Source organism: Rhinopithecus roxellana, chromosome 19 (genome assembly GCF_007565055.1).
Source record: "Rhinopithecus roxellana isolate Shanxi Qingling chromosome 19, ASM756505v1, whole genome shotgun sequence".
In the NCBI taxonomy this organism is placed as follows: domain Eukaryota; kingdom Metazoa; phylum Chordata; class Mammalia; order Primates; family Cercopithecidae; genus Rhinopithecus; species Rhinopithecus roxellana.
Window position 1 is genome coordinate 3,081,144 of NC_044567.1, and position 20,299 is coordinate 3,101,442.

The 20,299-nt window shown below is 42.7% G+C and overlaps 1 protein-coding gene across 13 annotated transcripts in view; it reads right to left on the reverse strand.

The window, feature by feature from the left end:
* CDK12 (cyclin dependent kinase 12) overlaps window positions 1-20,299 on the reverse strand; it is a 111,231-nt gene that overhangs the window by 37,774 nt on the left and 53,158 nt on the right. For all 13 annotated transcript variants that reach the window (XR_004054978.1, XR_004054977.1, XR_004054975.1 and 10 more), the window contains exons 9-13: window positions 15,681-15,758; window positions 13,595-13,711; window positions 10,790-10,921; window positions 5,712-5,923; window positions 4,301-4,753 (exon numbers count right to left, since the gene is read on the reverse strand). Coding sequence is in view for 4 of the 13 variants with exons in the window: in XM_030923103.1 (XP_030778963.1) it covers window positions 4,301-4,753; window positions 5,712-5,923; window positions 10,790-10,921; window positions 13,595-13,711; window positions 15,681-15,758 (992 nt within the window). In the remaining 9 variants the exon portion in view is untranslated. The remainder of the gene's footprint in view (window positions 1-4,300; window positions 4,754-5,711; window positions 5,924-10,789; window positions 10,922-13,594; window positions 13,712-15,680; window positions 15,759-20,299) is intronic.

Consider the following 20,299-nt stretch of genomic DNA (forward strand, 5'->3'; position numbering starts at 1 on the left):
GTTAGATGGAAACATTAAAACAAAGCAGAAGGAAGGAAGATAAGAGGGAACAATATACATGCTGTGGTCACATTTCTAGGACATAATCTTGCTGTACAACAGAGACCCTGTGTGGACTTGGCTAACACATTTTACAGAATGTTTGATCACATAGGTTAACCTGAAATAAAACTTAAAGAATGTACAGGAGAGATAAAATAAAGTAAAAAGTTTTCATTACTGTCATGTATAAAAATACACTTGCTTCTCCAAACTTTAGTCACTTCTCCCCAAAATCATAGTCTGAAAGGATTTTAACTACCATATTATCATTCAGCTTCCTATGTTACAGTAATTTTAAAGACTAAAGTAATTTCTATCATAATTTTCTATTTTGTTTTCCTACCTACTGCATTTTTTTTCCATGCTATGAAAAAAAAAATCACTATAGCAGTATCATGCAGAATGAACTGTTGATAAACATCTGTTTATCTTGGAGACGGTGACAAGAACTGAGAATTTAGAAATGTATTAAATTCATACTATAATCTGTCTTTACAAAGATCTTTTGTCTTTCTTGAACTACTTCCCCAGACTTTCTTTTTTCCACTGCTGCATAAATGTGCTTAAGCATGATAAACATTGTCTGACAATGAATTCCTGCCAAGGCAGGAGAGGAGAGATGTAACATGGTATGAGTTTGAGGACATAAAAAACCACTGAGACAGAAGTATGGTCGGAACAATGCCTTTAGAAAATTGAGAGTCATCCTGCTGAAGAAAAGATTTAATGTTTTGGGATAGCTTCCAAATGACCGATTTTTCTTTTCCCTATGGAAGCATATTTTAAAAAATATATATATAGTCATTCTTCCATTATCTAAGCTGTGATGTAAAGTCATTACTCAAAGCAAGCCAAAAACAATTTTTAGTTATAATTAGATATTTCTGTAGCACATTTACCTTAATTATATTCTGCAAAGACAATCAGTAAATAAGTTTGTATTCCCTTAGCATGCAGATGAAAGCACTCTGAAAATACTACATAATTGTAAGGTCGTATAGTACAAAAGATGGTCAAGTGCTACATGTAACATCCAAGCAAGGTGACCAACAGTCCCAGTTTGTCTGGGACTGAGGGGGTTTTCCAGGTTGTCAGTGTTCAGCTTTAAAACTGGGACAGTTCAGGAATGAACTGGTGACCCTATGTATAGTACCCACACAAGTTACTTGTTGACTGATTGGCTGGTTGACAGGGTGGCAGGGGAAAACGAATTTAAGGACAAAAAATTAGCCATGGAAAATTTTGAACATGGAGAACAGACATGCTGAAAAAGGAGGGCTAACTGTACTACAAGTAATGATAGATTTCAGAGCCTTTTGCTTTCAACACTCTCTATATAAGGACATCACTGTACCAGTTTTTTTTTTTTTTTTGAGATGGAGTCTGGCTCTGTCGCCCAGGCTGGAGTGTAGTGGCCGGATCTTAGCTCACTGCAAGCTCCCACTGCAAGCTCCACCTCCTGGGCTTACCCCATTCTCCTGCCTCAGCCTCCCGAGTAGCTGGGACTACAGGCACCCGCCAAGTCGCCCAGCTAGTTTTTTGTATTTTTTTTTAGTAGAGACGGGGTTTCAACGTGTTAGCCAGGATGGTCTCGATCTCCTGACCTCGTGATCCGCCCATCTCGGCCTCCCAAAGTGCTGGGATTACAGGCTTGAGCCACCGCGCCCGGCCTGTACCAGTTATTTTTAAAAGTATTTCTGGACTACACATAAAATGGAACATGAGGTTTTTTTAATACTGAGGTCAAATAACTTAAAAATGTATAACTGTAAAAATGAGATAATCTAAACTTACATTCTTCCAGCTACGCCATTTTTTTGTATTCAAACTGCCTTTTATGTAAATAGCCTAAATATATTTCAACAGAACTAACTCTTGAGGTCAAATTCTTTCATATGTATAAAATAAAAATTCGATACCAAGGTAGCAAAGGCTGGGCATGGTGGCTCATGCCTGTAATCCCAGCACTGTGCGAGAACAAGGAAGGCAGATCACTTGAGGTCAGGAGTTAGAGACCAGCCTGGCCAACAAGGTGAAACCCCGTCTCTACTAAAAATACAAAAAAATAAGCCAGGCCTGGTGTCACATGCCTGTAATCCCAGCTACTTGGGAGGCTGAGGCAGGAGAATCGCTTGAACCTGGGAGGTAGGGTTTGCAGTGAGCTGAGATCACGCCACTACACTCCAGCCTGGGTGACAGAGCGAGACTCCATCTCAAAAAAAAACAAAAAAAAAAAACAAAACAAAAAAACTTATTAAAGTAAGCCTAATAAAACTTCTTAAAGGAATTAAAAATAAAATATGAATTATAAATAATATTATCTTTAAAATATCAATGTTGTCAATCCTTAAACGTACAGACTTTTGGCCGGGCTGTGGTGGTTCACACCTGTAATTCTAGCACTTTGGCAGGCCAAGGCAGGTGGATCACCTGAGGTCGGCAGTTCAAGACCAGCCTGGTCAACACAGCGAAACCCCGTCTCTACTAAAAATACAAAAAATTAGCTGGGCGTGGTAGTGGGTGCCTGTAATTCCAGTTACTTGGAAGGCTGAGGCAGGAGAATTGCTTGAACCTGGGAGGCAGAGGTTGCAGTGCACCATGATCGCGCCATTGCACTCCCGCCTGGGCGACAGAGAGAAACTCTGTCTCAAAACAGACAAACAGAAAAAAGTACAGACTTTTAGGATTGACAACAATAAGGATGTATTATTGAAATGTAAAAATAAATTTAAAACTTCAGGCCGGGGGTAGTGGCTCAAGCCTGTAATCCCAGCACTATGGGAGGCCGAGGCAGGCAGATCACCTGAGGTTGGGAGTTCGAGACCAGTCTGGTTAACATGGTAAAACCTCGTTTCCACTAAATATACAAAATCAACTCAGCGTGGAGGTGCATGCCTGTAATCCCAGCTACTCGGGAGGCTGAGGCAGGAGAATCGTTTGAACCCAGGAGGCAGAGGTTGCAGTGAGCCAAGATCATGCCATTTTACTTCAGCCTGGGCAACAGAGTAAGACTCTGCCTCCAAACACAAAAACAAAAACTTCATTTTACTCATTTGATTTCAACTAATCACCCTTCCCAATAAGTACAGAATAGCAAAACAGCAGCCAAATTAATAGGCTGTCACTTTCTCTGGCTTATACAGTCTGCCCTCTGGTGGAAGTGCTAATTAACAGTGAAATGGCCAAATAGAGATAGCAGGTGAGAAACAAGACCAAGTGAGCCACTGTAGAGGCACCAACTGAATAATCCAGGGGTGACTGCAATAATTAGTTATGACATTTCTACACTTTCCTCTCAAAAGTAAATACAACAATTTCTGGCCATAGGCCAGGCCTTAAAATATATACTTTCTGTACCACCTCATATGAAATGTGAATGTAGGACCCTAAAGTTGAAGATTAGTATACCTCTTCAGCCCTCGAGCCTCTTCTTATTCCCCAATTCATGGGGTCTTCATGGGCAGTGAGAATTTCCAAGGAGTTAAAAACACTTTCACATAAGTAAAGATTTTGCAAATACACTGTGAATCAGAATTTAAAAATTTAAACTGCTTTTTTCCTCTAATAAATTGCATGCTATGGTCATGTGAGATTAAAGTATAACTTATCCCCATTTTCCTTTTTTTCTTTATAATATACTCACTTCCTGATCTGGGGTCCATTCAATTGCTTCTATTAGAAACAGATTTAAAGGAATTGTTCTTATACACTATCATTTTAGGGAAAAGAAATGTATAGTGTTAATTATCTACTTAGAAATATTCCCAAATCATTCTTCAGGAAATTAACAATGATATTTTATTAGGGTTTTCTTGATTGTATCTTCCAGGAAAGACTGGCATTCAGCATCCACTCCACTGGAGGTAAAGAAGTATAGTCTGATAATGGTTTATTTGGAAGTCAGATTTCCAAGTGCTAGGACTAGCTGGCCACCACATACAGTTCAAGATGTGTGGTTCAAGATGAATCACTAGCTATAGCTGTGGTTTCCTTGGTTAGAACACAGGGGCTTTACTTACCTATCTCCTAGGAAGTGGAAAAACAATCATATAGGAAAGGAGCTTTGGGAAGCTCTGAGACTTAAACAAAAGAAGCCAAGCAAGAAATACATTACTTGGTGCTATGTTTTCCTGTAGACTAGGTTACAGAATAACTGAAACCAAGGCCATTGATGTGGGGGAAAAAAAAATGTTAAGATATTTTTAAGAGGGTATAAACAGCACCTGAGCTCAATGAGATTCATGACCGGTCTGTTTACCTGCTGCCTCCTCCTGCGGCATTGTGGGAGTTCTTCGGGGCCCCTGTGACCCACTGTTCTTGTCACTGTTGTTTTCCTCCAGACTGCCTGCTGGCTCTTGGGCTTTCATCAACTGACTCAAGAGAACTGCCAAAATATTCTGCATGTCAGCTGGTGTGCTTGAAGCTTCAGGGGTCGTCTGTTCTGCTGAAGGCAGGATCACTGGGGCAGAGGGTGCTTCCTTCAAAGACTCCTCTGGGGCCATGGTCTCTGAGTCCTGCTGCTGGGAAGTAGCTTCCGTCAGGGCACTGATGGATTGATTCAGGGCTTCCAGCTGCTGCTGCATCTCTGGGTTGGAGTGGATGTTAAGCAGCTGTGCCATTTGAGGGATGCTCAGGTCGGTTTGGCTCTGCAGCAGGTTTAATAACACTGCCAATTCACTTTGATTCAGCTGTTGTGTGATGTCACCAAGGCCTGCGGAAAGACAGTGAAGCCAATATAAGAGGATGAGACAGGCCAAGGACCCTTTGGCTTCTTCAACTGGCAACAACAACTTACAATATCCAAAAAATGAAGTTTTCATTTTAAATGTCTCATTTTTCATGCCTTAAAATGTCATGACACAGTTTGTTATTCTTTATGTTTCCCCTTAAAAAATACAGGCACTAATAACTAAAACATCTCTGGATTGTGCATAAAAGTGACTCCATTTTACCTGTATTTTTCAAGGTCTGTGATTTTTCAACCCTTACTGTACATCAGAATTACCAGGAGAGATTTTAAAATCTCTCCTATTCAGATGCCTCAGGACCCATCCTTAGATGGGCATAATTGTTTTTAAAGCTTCCTGGATGATTCCAATGTATAGCCAGTATTGAGAACCATTGCTGTAAGTGAAGAGGGAAGGGAAAGTGAACCAGAAAAGAGTATTTTTGTTCCAAAGAATTGGTCATAAAACAGAACTACTTTGTTGTAATAGTTCAATATGACATAGCTTCAGATACATTTAGATCAAAATAAGTCTATAGAACAACATTCAGCTATTGTAATTTAACATGATTAGATTCTATGAAGGTCTTATCAAATCTAATATAAACAAGGCTCTAAATTATGTGTGTTAGAAAGTCATGGGTGAACTAACCTTAAATTAAATTTGGCTTACCTAATTCACTGATTTATGCCACACATTTAATTGAGATACAGTGTTCCATACATATTTCAGGAAAGGAAAATGATCCATTGTAGACTTTCTGGACCATATGTACAAAACTTGGTTAATCTCCTTCTCCCCATAATGAGGACATTAACCTCTGTCCTAATGGTTCACTGGACAAAAACTAAAACACAGACACACACAGAATCCTTACACTTGACCTTCAAAACCTGCCAAATACGCTTAGTAAAAGCACAAAGGCCCCATTCTGGCACTGACCTATTGCATCCCCAGCCCCAGGCTCCACCTTGCCAGGAGCAGGCTGAGGTGGTGCTGGGCTGCTGCTCTTCACAGGCTCAGCATTTGTCCCTGAGGTAGTTTCTTTTCGAGAAGTTTTGGATGGAGGTGGCTCTTCCACTACCACACCGCTCTGTCGCTGACGTCGCCGTTTCTTACTCCACAACTCATGGCAATCTTGCCAGTGGGGGAGGCTGGAAAAAGACAAAGCAAAGGGGAAATATGTATGGGAATGCAGCAGTGAATGAATGGAGGAGCAAAGGATTAAAATGGGAAGGCAAAGACTGTGGGAAATGTCAAGAATAAGGAAAACAAAAGTAGGTAACAGTAGTGTAAAAGAAGTCATGGCAGATGGTAGTCTGAGGAAATAAAAGTACAAAAGTCCAAGAAAGTTATACAGTGAGAAAGGATGATCTTGCTAATACTAGGTACAGACCAGCTATATAAATTCCCATATAAATACTGTCTTTCCTTGGCATAACAAGAATAAAGGAGAACTGTATTGATCAAGTTTCAGTAGGGAATAAAGAGGAGGACAGAAGGCCGGGCGCGGTGGCTCAAGCCTGTAATCCCAGCACTTTGGGAGGCCGAGACGGGCGGATCACAAGGTCAGGAGATCGAGACCATCCTGGCTAACACAGTGAAACCCCGTCTCTACTAAAAATACAAAAACTAGCCGGGCGAGGTGGCGGGCTCCTGTAGTCCCAGCTACTCGGGAGGCTGAGGCAGGAGAATGGCGTAAACCCGAGAGGCGGAGCTTGCAGTGAGCTGAGATCCGGCCACTGCACTCCAGTCCGGGCGACAGAGCGAGACTCCGCCTCAAAAAAAAAAAAAGAGGAGGACAGAAATGGCTGGCTTGTTAATGTATACAAAAGGTCAAGGAAAGGTGGTGACTTAAACCATGGAACCATGTATCATGATCAAAACATCTCTGTGCAAAATCAACTTATGTGTAATTTGGTTTGTGAGGACCACAGACTAGTTCTCTCCCCTTTCTGCCCACAGAATTTCCATGATTGGATATCAACTTGCTCATCTGTGGAGTTCAGCACTATGTATAACTTAGTACATTTTTCCAGACTTTCCCATACAACCAGACCAAGTAGATAAAACCTTACTAAAAAATCTCTCTATAATAGGAGTTCCCAAATTTCAGTAAAACCCTTATATATTTCAAATCATATTCAATGAATTTGGCTGGGCACGGTGGCTCACGCCTGTAATCCCAGCACTTTGGGAGATAGAAGCAGGCGGATCATGAGGTCAGGAGTTCGAGACTAGCCTGGCAACATGGTAAAATCCTATCTCTACTAAAAATATAAAAATTAGCTAGGTGTGGTGTTGTGTGCCTGTTAATTCCAGCTACTAGGGTGACTGAGGCAGGAGGATTGCTTGAACCCGGGAGGTGGAGGTAGCAGTGAGCCGAGACCACACCACTGTACTCCAGCCTGGGCAACAGAACAAGAGTGTGTCTCAAAAAAATACATGAATTTGGAAATTTCTTTGGAGCAATCAGATTTAGTTACTACCTACTCATGAACTAACATCCTATCCATTTTTAAGACATGCAGTCTTTCTTAAGGTAAGAAAATGACGCCCAAAATTTGACATTAAAGCTGTAATACTGTGACAAATTCAAAGCTAAAAGACTCTTTTTTTCCTTTTCTTTTGAGACAAAGTCTTGCTCTATTGCCCAGGCTAGAGTGCAGTGGTGCAATCTCAGTTCACTGCAACCTTCTCCTCCCAGGTTCAAGCGATTCTCCTGCCTCAGTCTCCCTGAGTAGCTGGGACTACAAGTACACGCCACTACACTCGGCTAATTTTTTTATTTTTTAGTAGAGACGAGGTTTCACTATGTTGGCCAAACTGGTCTCGAACTCATGACCTCAGGTGATCTGCCTGCCTCAACCTCCCAAAGTGCTAGGATTATAGGCGTGAGCAACTGTGTCAGGCCAGATAAAAGACTTTTTATGTGCTATAATGTGGGATATGAACCTATGAAGCTCCAAAACAATACACAGGCATTCATAAGATTTTAATGAAATAGAGACACATCAAAATATCATATTTCTTTTATGTTACTTTAATTTTTTCAGATGGAGTATCACTCTATGGCCCAGGCACGCACTGGCACAATCTCGGCTCACTGCAACCTCCACCTCCCGAGTTCAGGCGATTCTCCTCCCTCAGCCACCCAAGTAGCCAGGACTACAAGTGCACACCACCACATCTGGTTAATTTTTTGTATTTTTAGGAAAGATGGAGTTTTACCATGTTGGCCAGGCTCTCTTGAACTGCTGACCTCAGGTGATTCATCCACCTTGGCCTCCCAAAGTGCTGGGATTACCAGTAAAAGCGACCATGCCTGGACGAAAGATCTTATTTCTTACATCAAAATTCAGTAACCTGGCCAGGCGCGGTGGCTCACGCCTATAATCACAGCACTTTGGGAGGCCAAGGCAGGCAAATCACCTGAGGTAGGGAATTGGAGACAAGCCTGACCAACATGGTGAAACCTTGTCTCTAATAAAAATATAAAAATTAGCCAGCTGTGGTGGCAGGCTCCTGTAATTCAGCTACTCAGGAGGTTGAGACACGAGAATCGCTTGAACCCGGGAGGTGGAGGTTGCAGTGAGCTGAGATTACACCACTGCACTCCAGCCTGGGTGACAGAGTGAGAGACCTTGTTTCAGAAAAAAACAAAAAACAAAAAACAAAAACTGGCAGTGATGCAAACCATTTAAAACTGGGACTGTCGGCCGGGCTCAGTGGCTCACGCCTGTAATCCCAGCACTTTCGGAGGCTGAGGCAGGCAGATCACCTGAGGTCGGGAGTTCAAGACCAGTCTGACCAATATGGTGAAACTCCGTCTCTAATAAAATACAAAATTAGCCAGGCATGGGGGCACATGCCTGTAATCCCAGCTACTTGGGAGGCTGAGGCAGGAGAAACGCTTGTGGTGAGTCGAGATCATGCCACTGTACTCCAGCCTGGGCAACAAGAGTGAAATTCTGTCTCAAAAATAATAACAAAAAAACCCCCCAAAAACTGGGACTGTCTATGCAAGTGTGAGATATACGTGGTCACCAGAGATATGCATGATTGCAGCAGAAGGAATGGTTAAAAGCAAAAACCAGAAGGAGGCCAAGTGTGGTGTCTCCTGGCTGTAATCCCACGACTTTGGAAGGCTGAGGCGGGAAAATCACTTGAGCCCAGGAGTTTGAGACAGCCTGGGCAACTTTGTGAGACGCCATTTCTACAATTAGGAAAAAAAAAAAATGGTGGCTCATGCCTGTAATCCCAACACTTTGGGAGGCTGAGGCAGGCAGATCACCTGAAGTCAGGAGTCTCAGACCAGCTTGGCCAACACGGTGAAACCCTGTCTCTACTAAAAATACAAAAAAAATTAGTTGGGTGTGGTGGCCTGCACCTGTAATCCCAGCTACTCAGGAGGCTGAGACAGCAGAATCACTTGAATCCAGCAGGTGGAGGTTGCAGTGAGCCGAGATCATGCTACTGCACTCCAGCCTGGGCAACAGGGCGACACTCTGTCTCAGAAAAAAACAAAAAAGGCTGGGAGCGGTAGCTCATACCTATAATCCCAGCACTTTGGGAGGCCGAGGCAGGCGGACCACCTGAGGCCAGGAGTTCAAGATCAGCCTGGCCAACGTGGTGAAATCCCGTCTCTACTAAAAATACAAAAATTAGCTGGGCATGGTGGCAGGCGCCTGTAACCCCAGCTACTTGGGAGGCTGAGGCAGGAGAATCACTTGAAACCAGGAGGCAGAGACTGCGGTAAGCCAATATCGTGCCACACTGCACTCAACCCTAGATGCCAAGAGTAAAACTCCATCTCAAAACAAACAGGCCAGGCGTGGTGGCTCACACCTGTAATCCCAGCACTTTGAGGGGCCAAGATGGGTAGGAGTTCAAGACCGGCCTGGCCAACATGGTAAAACCCTGTCTCTACTAAAAATACAAAAAAATGGCCGGGTGCAGTGGCTCATGCCTGTAATCCCAGCACTTTGGGAGGCTGAGGCGGGTGGATCACCTGAGGTCGGGAGGTCGAGACCAGCCTGATCAACATGGAGAAACCCTGTCTCTATTAAAAACACAAGATTACCTAGGCATGGTGGCGCATGCCTGCAATCCCAGCTACTTGGGAAGGCTGAGGCAGGCGAATCACTTGACCTTGGAAGTGGAGGTTGTGGTGAGCCGAGATTGCGCCACTGTACTTCAGCCTGGGCAACAAGAGTGAAACTCCGTCTCATAAAACAAAACAAGACAAAACAAAAACACAAAAAAATTAGCCGGGCACCGTGGTGGGCACCTGTAATCCTAGCTACTTGCAAGGCTGAGGCAGGAGAATCGCTTGAACATGGGAGGCGGAGGAGGCAGAGTACAAGATTCCATCTCAAAACAACAACAACAAAAAAAAAAAAAAAGAAAAAGAAAAAAGCACGCAGGGCGCAGTGGCTTACGCCTGTAATCCCAACACTTTGGGAGGCTGAGGTAGGTGGATCACCTGAGGTCAGGAATTCAAGACCAGCCAGGCCAGCATGGTGTAACCCCGTCTCTACTAAAAATACAAAAATTAGCCAGGTGTGGTGGTGTGTGCCTGTAGTCCCAGCTACTCGGGAAGCTGAGGCACGAGAATCACTTGAACTCTGCAGAGGTTGCAGTGAGCTGAGTTGTGCCCCTGCACTCCTGCCTGGGCGACAGAGAAAGACTCCATCTCAAAAATAAGTAAATAAACAAACCAACCAACCCACAAAAATCTAAAAGGAATACTTTCAAAGAGGCTCTATAGAACAATATTCTGGGATGGAGATCCAGGGACAAAAGAAGACAGCTTGAGTCAAATTAGAACAAGCATCAAAGCTAAATCTATTACTTATATAAAGAAAAAAACAAAGATAAAACAAAAAAACCTCAATCATAATACTCAAAGACACCTCTTCATTTGGGTCTTATTGGGCATTTGTGGTTCTTTTATGAGTTTCTCATCTTCTAAGGCCCAGGGGAAGGTATAGGGTCACAACGCAGCTACCAGCACTTACTCTGGAGGAGCCATTTTGCTGAGCTCAACATCTTTAAGGAAGTCGCTCTGTAGGGTCTGTTCAGCTGTGCACCGCTTACTAGGATCTAGTGTCAGCATGTGGTCCAATAAATCAAGTGCTGCAGAAGGAATGCTATGGAAAAGAACACAGAAAGGACAGTTCACAATGACCCTACAGTTCTCAAATTTTGTGTGAAAGGGTCTCACACCTGTAATTCCAGCACTTTGGGAGGCCAAGGTAGGAGGACTGCTTGAGGCCAGAAGTTTGAGATCAACCTGGGCAACATACTGAGACCTCACCTCTACAAACATATATATTTTTAATTAGCAGGGTGCAGTGCTGTGCACCCTGTAGTCTCAGCTACTTGGGAGGCTGACAATGGAGAATCACTTGAGCCTAGGAATTTGAGGCTGCAGTGAGCTCTTATTGCACAACTGCATTCTAGCCTGGGCAACAGAGCAAGAGCCCATCTCTTTCAAAAAAAAAAAAAAAAAGGGATGGGCAATGGTGGCTCATGCCTATAGTCCCACTCAGCACTTTGGAAGGCTGAAGCAAATGGATCATTTGAGGTCAGGAGTTCAGGACCAGCCTGACCAACACAGTGAAACCCCATCTCTACTAAAAATAGAAAAAATTAGCCAGGCATGGTGACGCATGCTTGTAATCCTAGCTCCTCGGAGGGCTGAGAATCGCTTGGACCCAGGAGGCGGAGGTTGCAGTGAGATCACACCTAGACAGAGTGAGATGGTCTCAAAAAAAAAAAACGAAAAAAAAAAAGTCTTTGAATTTCCATGTAAAACCAAAGAAAGGAAGTTGGAAGTTGGCTAACGCAAGCAAGCAGATTTGCTCCCACACAGGATTTAAGATATGCTGGGCCGGGGCCAGGTGCGGTGGCTCAAGCCTATAATCCCAGCACTTTGGGAGGCTGAGGTGGGTGGATCACAAGGTCAGGAGATCGAGACCATCCTGGCTAACATGGTGAAACCCCCATCTCTACTAAAAGTACCAAAAATTAGCCGGGCATGGTAGCAGGCGCCTATAGTCCCAGCTACTCAGGAGGCTGAGGCAAGAGAATGGCGTGAATCTGGGAGGTGGAGCCTGCACTGAGCTGAGATCCCACCACTGGACTCCACCCTGGGCGACAGAGTGAGACTCCGTCTCAAAAAAATTTAAAAAAAGAGAAATGCTGGGCCGGGCACAGTCGCTCATGACTGTAATCCCCGCACTTTGAAGGGCCGAGGCGGGTGGATAATCTGAGGTCAGGAGTTCGAGACCAGGCTGGGTAACATGGTGAAACCCCGTTTCTATTAAAAATACAAAAAATTAGCCGGGCGTGGTGGCGCGTGCCTGTAATCCCTGCTACTCAGGAAGCTGAGGCAGGAGAAACACTTGAACCCAGGAGGCAGAGGTTGCAGTGAGCCGAGATCATGCCATTGCACTCTGGCTTGGGCAACAAGAGCGAAACCTCGTCTCAAAAACAAACAAACAAGAAATGCTGTGCTATAACACAAGTAAAAATGTGACCAGTTCTGGCCAGGTGTGGTGGCTTGCACCTATAATTCCAGCTCTTCGGGAGGCCGAGGCAGGCAGATCACTTGAGGTCAGGAGTTCAAGACCAGTCTGGCCAACATGGTGAAATGCCATTTCTACTAAAAATACAAAAATTAACTGTGCATGGTGGCGGGTGCCTGTAATTCCAGCTACTTGGAAGGTTGAGGCAGGAGAATTTCTTGAACCTGAGAGACGAGGGTTGTGGTGAGCCAAGATTGCGTCACTGCACTCCAACCTGGGTGACACACACACAAAAATATGGCCAGTTCTATCAATCTATTAAAGTTAAAAAAAATAAAATAAAAGAGAGGGAAAAAAGTAAGAAGAAAAACAAAACCAAAACATGGCCAGGCGTGGTAGCACAACCAGTGATCTTCCTACCTTAGCCTCCCATAGTTTAAGCCAAGCACTTTGGGAGGCTGAAGCAGGAAGATCACTTGAGCCCAGGAGCTCAAGACCAGCCTGGGCAACATTAGGAGACCCTATCTCTACAGGGGGAAAAAAAAAAAATGCCAGGTGTGGTGGCAGTTGCCTGTGGTCCCAGCTATTCAGAAGGCTAAGGTGGGGCCAGGCGCGGTGGCTCATGTCTATAATCCCAGCACTTTGGAAGGCAGAGGCGGGTGGATCACAAAGTCAGGAGTTCAAGACCAGCCTGGCCAACATGGTGAAACCCCGTCTCTACTAAAAATACAAAAATTAGCTGGGCATGGTGGCAGGCGCCTATAATCCCAACTACGCGGGAGGCTGAGGCAGGAGAATCGCTTGAACTCAGAGGGTAGAGGTGGCAGTGAGCCGAGCTCACACCACTGCACTCCAGCCTAGGCAGCAAAGTGAGATTCTGTCTCAAAAAAAAAAAAAAAAAAAAGAAGGCTAAGGTGGGAGGATTGCTTGAGCCCAGCAGGTCAAGGCTGCAGTGAGCCCTAAGCATGCCACTGCACTCCAGCCTGGACAACAGAGCAAGACCCTGTCTCAATTTAAAAAACAAACAAACAAATAAAAAACCATGAAGCAATAGTTCCATTGAGAAAATTTATATATTGTTCAAAAGAAAATGGTTTTCTATTGTCTAAAGACTTCAGAAGAGAAAATTACAAAAAGGCTATGATAAAACTCATATACTGTTCAAAACTAAAATGTTTTCCTACACTGTGTTGCCATGATAAATTAGGACATTAACTCCCCAGACCAGGAAAAAGTCAAGTCTCAACACCAGCCAGACACAGAAACGAGATGTAACATTTTCCCCAAACTCACAAAGAGAATTCTTCTCGTAGACGCCTTCTATATTGCTTCTTCGGTTTCATGGTGTTGAAGTAGGGTAGTTTGATAACATCAGGCCACACAGCTGGACAAGGGCTACCACAGAGTCGGCTGAAAACAAAGCAAAAAGCAAGAACAACAGAGTGAGTGAGTCAGTATCATTAATTCTGGAGGTTTCAGAAGCAGTAATTATTACCCCTCCTGCGGTCTGGGGAATCTTTGCTTATTACATTAGAGGGCATGCAGAAAGGAAAATATGACATTACTGCTTTAAGGACAGAAAGGAATAGAACAGAAAGAACTGGTTATAATAGAGCAAAGAAAACATACTTGGATAATAATCCTAAATGATCCACATTATTTGGATTTGTGGAATGTTTTGATCCCCCCATACAGGTTTTTATTACCAGTTTTGTTCTGTTCGGTTAATACTAATTACAAAGGGCTAAGTTGGTCCTATAGTAACCCTATAGGGTAAACTGTGAGATGAGAAGAGAATATAAGACTGAACCTTTTGACAGATAATTGACAGTTTACCAAAAAACAAACAAACAAAATGAGTTACATACCACCTTTAAAAAATGTCGCCGGGCGCGGTGGCTCAAGCCTGTAATCCCAGCACTTTGGGAGGCCGAGACGGGCGGATCACGAGGTCAGGAGATCGAGACCATCCTGGCTAACACGGTGAAACCCCGTCTCTACTAAAAATACAAAAACTAGCCGGGCGAGGTGGCGGGCGCCTGTAGTCCCAGCTACTAGGGAGGCTGAGGCAGGAGAATGGCGTAAACCCGGGAGGCGGAGCTTGCAGTGAGCTGAGATCTGGCCACTGCACTCCAGTCCGGGCGACAGAGCGAGACTCCGCCTCAAAAAAAAAAAAAAAAAAAAAAAAAAAATGTCTACATTGGCCGGGGGCGGTGGCTCACACCTGTAATCCCAGCACTTTGGGAGGCCAAGGCGGGCAGCTCACAAGGTCAGGAGATCGTGACCATCCTGGCTAACATGGTGAAACCCTGTCTCTACTAAAAATACAAAAAAATTACACGGGGGTGGCGGCAGGCGCCTGTAGTCCCAGCTACTCAGGAGGCTGAGGTAGGAGAATGGCATGAACCCGGGAGGTGGAGCTTGCAGTGAGCCGAGATGACGCCACTGCATTCCAGCCTGGGTGACAGAGTGAGACTCCATCTCAAAAAAAAAAAAAAAAAAAAAACAAAGGTCTACATTAGGCTGGTGTGGTGGCTCATGTGTGTAATCCCAGCACTTTGGGAGGTCAAGGCGGGAGGACTGTTTGAGCCCAGGAGTTCAAGCCCAGGCAACAAACATAATGAGACCCTGTCTCTACAAAACAAATGAATGAAAAAATAGCTGGGACTACAGGTGTAGTCCAAGCTACTTAGGAGGGTAAGGAGGGAGGATCACTTGAGTGCAGGAGTTTGAGGTTGCAGTGAACTATGATTACACCACTGCACTCCACTCTAGGTGATGGAGTGAGACACTCTCTATTTAAAAAAAACAAAAAACAAAAAACACTACACTAACCTGCTATATTCTTCCCTTCAATTTTATTGAAGAAACAAAACAAAAACAAATCCACCCAAATGCCAGCCCAATCCTGGGCCTTCCCCAAATTTTCTATTATACGTTGTATTTCATAACTATTTACTTGCTAAGCTATACCTTACTAAATTCTAAATTCTTTGAAGGCAGGGACGTATTTTTTTTATCTCTGAATCCTAAAGTTTAATGTTAAAAGTAATCTGTTGTATAACAGGCTCAATAAATGTTTACTGAATAAATTTAATCTAATCTGAGCTACGAATGGAAGGGCCATCCCAAAAATGGTATGCTTTTATATGAAGAGCTAATAAAAAATATGCAAGGTAAGACCTAAAAATGAGGTGAAATAAAACTTCTTTATATGCATAGCCCATGACAAAATATATGGTAAACCTGACTGAGTAAAGAGAAACTTACTTGGACATAAGAAACATAAATTCATTCAGAATGACTAGAAAGTGTTAGAAACTGGAGGATGAGATTACCTATCACACCTGGGCCCTCAAGAGCACATGTACAGCTGTACCTGATCAGTTCTAGCTGAGCCAGTTCCAGATTGGCTTGAAAAATAGGCTTCTTTGTGAACAGTTCCCCAAGAATACATCTAGAAAAGGTAAAATTGAGAGGTCAGAAGAGAAATTCTTAGAGTATACTTAAAGTGTCTCAAAAATTTTTTATATTATTAATGTATCAGGTTGCAACGAAGATAACTAGCCCCAAATTTCAGTGTCTGAGTTTCCAAAGAGAAAATATTTCTTACAGTGAAACACACAGTATAAAGGATTTAAATTTGCCAGCAGACCAAACTTTTGTCACCTATTAAAGACACTCTATGAACAGAGAAAGGGAGTCAAGAGTCCTTTTCCATCATGCCATTGTAAATTAAGGAAATAACTAAAGACAATTTTACAAGGATGCTCAAAATTAAAGAACAATACTAACAAAAAATAAATAAATAAACAAGGATGCTCTCTGTAGTTAGTTTCTATAAAGTTTGTATTCATTTTTGTCATTAATCTGCTCTGTAGAAGATGCACTATACTATAGCCCTCTTGGCACTGTATTGCAAAGAAAATAATTTACTGTCATCAGCTAGGATCAGTTGGACTTTTTTATTTTTATTTTTTGAGATAAGAGTCTCACTCTGTCGCGCAGGCTGGAGTGCAGTGGCCCAATCTCTGCTCACTGTAACCTTTGCCTCCTGGGTTCAAGTGATTCTCTGCCTCAGCCTTCCAAGTAGCTGGGACCACAGGCATGCACCACCACACCCGGCTAATTTTTTTGTATTTTTAGTAGAATCTAGTGAATAAAACATGAATATATTTCAATTCATTTATGCTGATTAAAAGAGTGGGGGGAGTATATACTATATAATTCCATTTGTATAAAATTCTAGAAATAGAAATTAATCTATATAGTGACAGAAAGCAGAACAGTGGTTTGCTTGGGAATGGGAGGGTATGAGTAAAGGAAAGGAATTACAAAAGAGCATAAGGAAACTGGCGGGTGATCATTATCTTGGTTGTGTTGATGGTTTTACTGGTGGATATATTAGTAAAAGTATATAAAAATATATGCAGTTTATACTTCAATAAAAAAGGTTTAACTATTGAATGAATTTGATAAGGCTATACTAAAGTTTTCGGTACTATTCTTGTAACTTTTCCATAGATTGAAATTATTTCAAAATAAATTAAAATAAAGGCTGAGCATGGCAGCTCATGCCTGTAATCCCAGCACTTTGGGAGGTCTAGGTAGGAGGATCACTTGAAACCAAGAGTTCAAGACCAGACTGGTAACATAGCAAGACCACATCTCTTTGAAATAATAATAATAATAAAAGATTACATGAATATTCTATACTTTTTGTTACATGCCTGGAATTTTTCATTTTTTTAAAGTGGGGAGAGAAAAAAAAAGGTCAATGAATCTGTCTGACCTATGCTTTGAAATGAAACAAATACAAAACCAAATTTATAGTTTTACTTTGAAATTTTTTTTTTTTTGAGGCAGAGTCTCGCTCTGTCGCCCAGACTGGAGTGCAGTGGCCGGATCTCAGCTCACTGCAAGCTCCGCCTCCCGGGTTTACGCCATTCTCCTGCCTCAGCCTCCCGAGTAGCTGGGACTACAGGCGGCCGCCACCTCGCCCGGCTAGTTTTTTGTATTTTTTAGTAGAGACGGGGTTTCACCGTGTTAGCCAGGATGGTCTCCATCTCCTGACCTCGTGATCCGCCCATCTCGGCCTCCCAAAGTGCTGGGATTACAGGCTTGAGCCACCGCGCCCGGCCACTTTGAAATTCTTTAGTTTGACTTAATTTGAGAAAGCAAAACAAACCTAGCTTTTTAAGTGGTACTTTTCTATTAGAATTTGGATCTTTAGGCCGGGCACGGTGGCTCAAGCCTGTAATCCCAGCACTTTGGGAGGCCGAGACAGGCGGATCATGAGGTCAGGAGATCGACACCATCCTGGCTAACATGGTGAAACCCCGTCTCTACTAAAAAATACGAAAAACTAGCCGGGCGAGGTGGCGGACGCCTGTAGTCCCAGCTACTCGGGATGCTGAGGCAGGAGAATGGCGTAACCCGGGAGGCAGAGCTTGCAGTGAGCTGAGATCCGGCCACTGCACTCCAGCCTGGGCAACAGAGCGAGACTCCGTCTCAAAAAATAATAATAATAAAATAAAAAAGAATTTGGACCTTTAAACAAATTATGTTAAAACACCTTTAAAGATAAATTCTTACTTCCTGCATTCTCTCAAACCCTATTCAGAGATGGAAAAGTAAAAGTAAAATTTAGGCCGGGCCCAGTGGCTGATGCCTGTAATCCTGGCACTTGGGGAGGCCGATGTGGGAGGACTGCTTGAGCCCAGGGATGTGAGACCAGGCTGGGCAACACAGTGAGATCCCAACTCTATAAAAATTAAAGAAAAGTAATATTTAATTCTGCTTTCAACATTAACTGCTACATCAAGTTCTAAGTGTGGTGTTGTCGTCACAGCGGGTAAAATCAGACATTTAAAAAAGAAAAAAGAAAAAAAAACCACTAGGTTTTCAGATTCCCAACATAATTTGCTGTACTAGTCTTTCTAGTTCCTCCTCTTGATTCTAATTTGCACACTAAACTGTCATACCAATTCTCTATAAAAAATTCCATAAAAATATCTTCAGAGAGACTACCATGGATCACCAAAGTAGTAAGTTCACATCAAAACTCAAACAAAATCTTAATTTAATGAGCCACTGGGCTTTGAAGAATGTCTAACTTTCTGTAGTTTTAATTTCCAATTGTGTTTTTCTGTTTTATTTTCTTTTGGTTTCCAGTCCTTTGGTGGGAAGACATCTTCATTATGTAATCAACACTTTGCTACTGCACTGAGGTGGCAGGCTGCACAGACTGAAATAATAGTACCAAACAGAGCTATGAACTTTCCCCATGCATCTTAATGGGGCGTTAACTTTAGAGCCTGGTTGTGACAATTTAAATGCTAATACTGTTAAAGCAAATAGTCCAGAACAAAAACACATCCAGCTTGAGTCAGTAAAATTTAACTAAAGCTTTATTTGATTTGGGTAGGCTACTACAGAAATTATGCTCTTTCTCCACCATTCTGTTGAATTTTAAAATAAAACCCCTGTAGTGCTCCTCTTAAAGACTGACATTACTAGAGGAAGGAAAAGAATGGAAAGAAGTGATCTGCTCCACTGGGAAGTATATATGTTAGAATTGTAAAGTATAAAGGTCAAGGACAGTGTGTGAGTGGGCATAAATCATACAACATAAGATACAATTAACAAACATGGCCCATTTAAAACATCCATGCCCCAACACACAAACTGTAGTTTCTAAATATAATTTTCCACTAAAAGGAACTAAGACTACTTAGAGAAATGGCTGATTCCAGTTCTGGGACAGGAAATAAACAGGACAAGCTTAGAACCAAAAACAAGATGTTTTCTACTATAACACCTACGGTGTGTCAAAAGGACTCAAAATATAGCCTGAATAAGCTCCCAATGGCTAAAGACTGCACAGTTTGAACAAGAATAAGGATAATAACCACAATGGATTAAAATACATCAAGTAAGTTTAAATCCGCGAGTTCATAATAAAACCAAAAAACAAAAACATTTTTCATTGGTCATCTTTGAAGGATACTAGGAAACTACTTCATTATTTTAAAAACTGTTAAATAAAATGAAAGAATTAACCTTCATCCTACCTTTTCTATATTATTTAGACCTGAGTTCAGCCAAACAGATGGGATGATATAAAGCATTCCAATAAGAAATGATATAACTAGAATGTGACCATCATAAAATAACCACAAATGAATTAACAGATGTGGGCAATGGCCAAGTAACTGATAACATCCCAAAAAAAGACTATCACTATTATGTAAAGTGGTGTGTGTGTATAAATCTGCTCATTTAGAACTGCCCTCACAAGCCCATAATAAAAAGCTGACTAGTTTGTACTGGATTGTTTTGTTCTGTTGTTTCAAAATCTTCCACAGACAACATACTCATTTACTGCTTGTACTCTGGGCAGAGGCTCCCACTGCTCCCCACCTCCCAACTCTGATGTACCACTGATTATACAACTTTTGTTAGAAGTATTCAAAACCAACTGTAAAGTAGTTTCAGGGTTTACTACCCTGACCCTGGGTGGGTGGTGAGGAATCAACCTTTAATCCATTTACAATTTGTGAAAAGTAAAAAAGATAAGCTGGGTACGGCAACATGCGCCTGTAGTCACAGCTATTCAGGAGGCTGAGGCAGGAGGACTGCTTGAGCCCAGGAGTTCAAGGATATAGCGTGCTATGATCATGGTTATGAACAGCCACTGGACTCGAGAATAGGCAACATAGAAAGACTCGGTCTCAAACAATAAAAAGATAAAAAATCGGCTGGGCGCGGTGGCTCACGCCTGTAATCCCAGCACTTTGGGAGGCCGAAGCAGGCGGATCACGAGGTCAGGAGATCGAGACCATCCTGGCGAATACGGTGAAACCCCATCTCTACTAAAAATACAAAAAAATTAGCCGGGCGTGGTGGCAGGCGCCTGTAGTCCCAACTTCTAGGGAGGCTGAGGTGGGAGAATGGCGTGAACCCAGGAGGTGGTGGAGCTTGCAGTGAGTGGAGATC